Source organism: Dendroctonus ponderosae, unplaced genomic scaffold (assembly GCF_020466585.1).
Source record: "Dendroctonus ponderosae isolate FM_Combo_2020 unplaced genomic scaffold, Dpon_F_20191213v2 Dpon_F_20191213_1257, whole genome shotgun sequence".
Lineage (NCBI taxonomy): Eukaryota > Metazoa > Arthropoda > Insecta > Coleoptera > Curculionidae > Dendroctonus > Dendroctonus ponderosae.
In genome coordinates, this window is record NW_026017378.1 from 351 (window position 1) to 2,475 (window position 2,125).

The 2,125-nt window shown below is 39.1% G+C and overlaps 1 protein-coding gene across 2 annotated transcripts; it reads left to right on the forward strand.

The window, feature by feature from the left end:
* The first annotated feature begins 247 nt into the window (after positions 1-247).
* On the forward strand, positions 248-1,779 carry LOC125503158 (sialin-like). Of its 2 annotated transcripts, XM_048663151.1 has the most exons (4): positions 248-422; positions 516-668; positions 749-927; positions 1,385-1,715. In XM_048663151.1, the coding sequence occupies exons 2-4, from the start codon at positions 578-580 to the stop codon at positions 1,658-1,660; spliced, it is 546 nt and encodes a 181-aa protein (XP_048519108.1). In that variant the 5' UTR covers positions 248-422; positions 516-577; the 3' UTR covers positions 1,661-1,715. The 2 variants fall into 2 exon arrangements, with proteins under 2 accessions (XP_048519108.1, XP_048519109.1); XM_048663152.1 differs by lacking the exon at positions 248-422 and having other exon boundaries at positions 429-668; positions 1,463-1,779.
* The last annotated feature ends 346 nt before the right edge of the window (positions 1,780-2,125 follow it).

Sequence of the window (2,125 nt, forward strand, 5' to 3'; positions counted from 1 at the left end):
TCTCGTACTTTTCATTTAGTGCAAAAGCTTTGCGTTTTTGTTTTTCCATTCTAAAACCATTTACATACATAACGCGGCAAAAAAGAAAGTCGCTGCCTGTCTCTGGCTCTCAGTAATATAAACAACTCCGCCTGATTGGTGTTGCTGAGCGTGGAAGTTCGTTATAAACGGAAAGTGAATATACAACTAACCTAAAATATGATCGTTATATACGGAAGTTCGTTATAACCAGTAAAAAAATACGTTGGTCTTTATGGACGACGTTTCAATTAAACGAAAAAAGTTCGTTTTAACCGAAAGTTCACTATAACCGGGTTTATGATAAGCCGACTTTACTGCATCATTTCAGCAATAAACATTAAAGGGTCCAATTTTATGACTTTTTTGCTGCAGTCCCAATAACTCACCCCTACAGCATACTGGTAAGCCCTTTCAACATGACAGTGGTCAACCTATTTTTTGGACGTTTGAGAATATCCAAAAAGTAAGTCCGACTGCTTACCTCTTTTTCAAAGTCCCTGGGCATGAATCAGCTAATATACCTGGTGCGCCCACAACATTTCCATTAGAAGTAACGATGTCGAATCCTTCAGGCAGTCAAGCACGTGAAGAAACTGCAAATAAAAAGCCAGTCTTCTGCTGCAGTTTTTTTCAATGTCGATGTGGAAGTAAGTGAAAACTCCCTATGGTTATCAGATTAATTACATTTTTTTTAAATGGAAACGTGAAACCTGGAGACATTTTTTAGGTCATTATTTTCCTCAGCGGATCATTTTAGCACTTTTGCTTCATTTGTTCATGCAAAACAACTTCACCACCAGGGTGGTACTGAATGTAGCCATTGTGGAAATGGTTCAACCGCCTCCGGAGGAAACTGCACATCTTCAGGCTTGTCCTCAATTTAACGCCCCGAATAAAACCCACGAGGTAAGTTCCTATGCGCACTTACCAGCTTACCTGCATTATTAGGGAATTTTATTACATGTTTTTTTTGAGTTGTAAATTTTGTTAATTCTTCGCTTTATTATTGGTTCGAAAAAATTTTTTTTGTTTGTTATTATTAAGTAATATTTTTCTGATTTTTTTAAATTTGCTTGTCTGTAATTTGGGAGTGATAATTTTATAGCTCTATCTGTAAGTGCAGTTATTACGCTTTTTTATACGTCAATTCGTCCGCCGTCGTACGAACTGACAGATCTCCAACCAATAGGAACACTTTCGTATCATCGTACCATCGTATAAACGGATCAATGGGACACAGGCCGACTCTTCAAATATCTTCTTGGACTGCGCAGCTTCTTCAATATGTTCCCAATAAACCTACAGTTGAAATGGACGAAAAACTATCAACAGTTTCAAAAATAAAAATTCCTTTTGCTTTCAGGGTGGTAAATTTCCTTGGCCCGCACACACCAAATCACTGGTGCTTTACGCCTTTTACATTGGTTACACATTTACTCAGGTCCCAGGAGGATGGTTGGCCGATAAGTTCGGAGCTCGGCCAGTCATATTGAGCTCAATAGCTTGCACCACATTAGCTACAGCCTTATTTCCTGTTATGACCCAGAAATTCGGTTATCTTGCTGCGGTTGGCCTGAGATTCATGGTGGGAACCTCTCATGTAAGTGGGTGGGTAAATCCTCTACTTCCTAACCATTAGGCATGGGTAACACAGTGTTCAGTTGTTGCCGCTCTGTGCGCTAATGAGTTATAGCTCATCACTGCGCCGCACTTTGAATTTTAAGCCCTCAAAAAAAGGTCACCACATTTTTTGGCCTCATATTGAAGGAAAAGTGGAAACTGCCCCATTAATAGAGGAAATTATTCTGTCAGGCAAACAGTCAGCTTAGTTATTGTGTGAATTTGACTCCGATTCAAATTCACAGGTTCTTGTTCTTGAACCTGTCAAATTCACAGAATCTTCACACGGAAGCTTGTGAAGTAACCAATGCGAGAATAGAGCAATGAAGCATCGACAGGGCAAATTATTAAATAATCATGTTTGTTCTGTACTTCGGAGACTTTTTTGAAAAGTGGTATGAATATTCAGGTTGCTACCGACAGTGTTGTGTGAATCACGTTCTTAGATGGGAAATATCGAATTATTGTGGCCCTTAAGAACGTT

Excerpts from the sequence above, each read along its gene's own strand:
- LOC125503158 (XM_048663151.1), top strand. The coding sequence starts at position 578 with ATGTCGAATCCTTCAGGCAGTCAAGCACGTGAAGAAACTGCAAATAAA. Across the intron at positions 669-748 it reads TTTTCAATGTCGATGTGGAA|GTCATTATTTTCCTCAGCGG; the intron begins GTAAGTGAAAAC and ends GACATTTTTTAG. Across the intron at positions 928-1,384 it reads CCCCGAATAAAACCCACGAG|GGTGGTAAATTTCCTTGGCC; the intron begins GTAAGTTCCTAT and ends TTTTGCTTTCAG.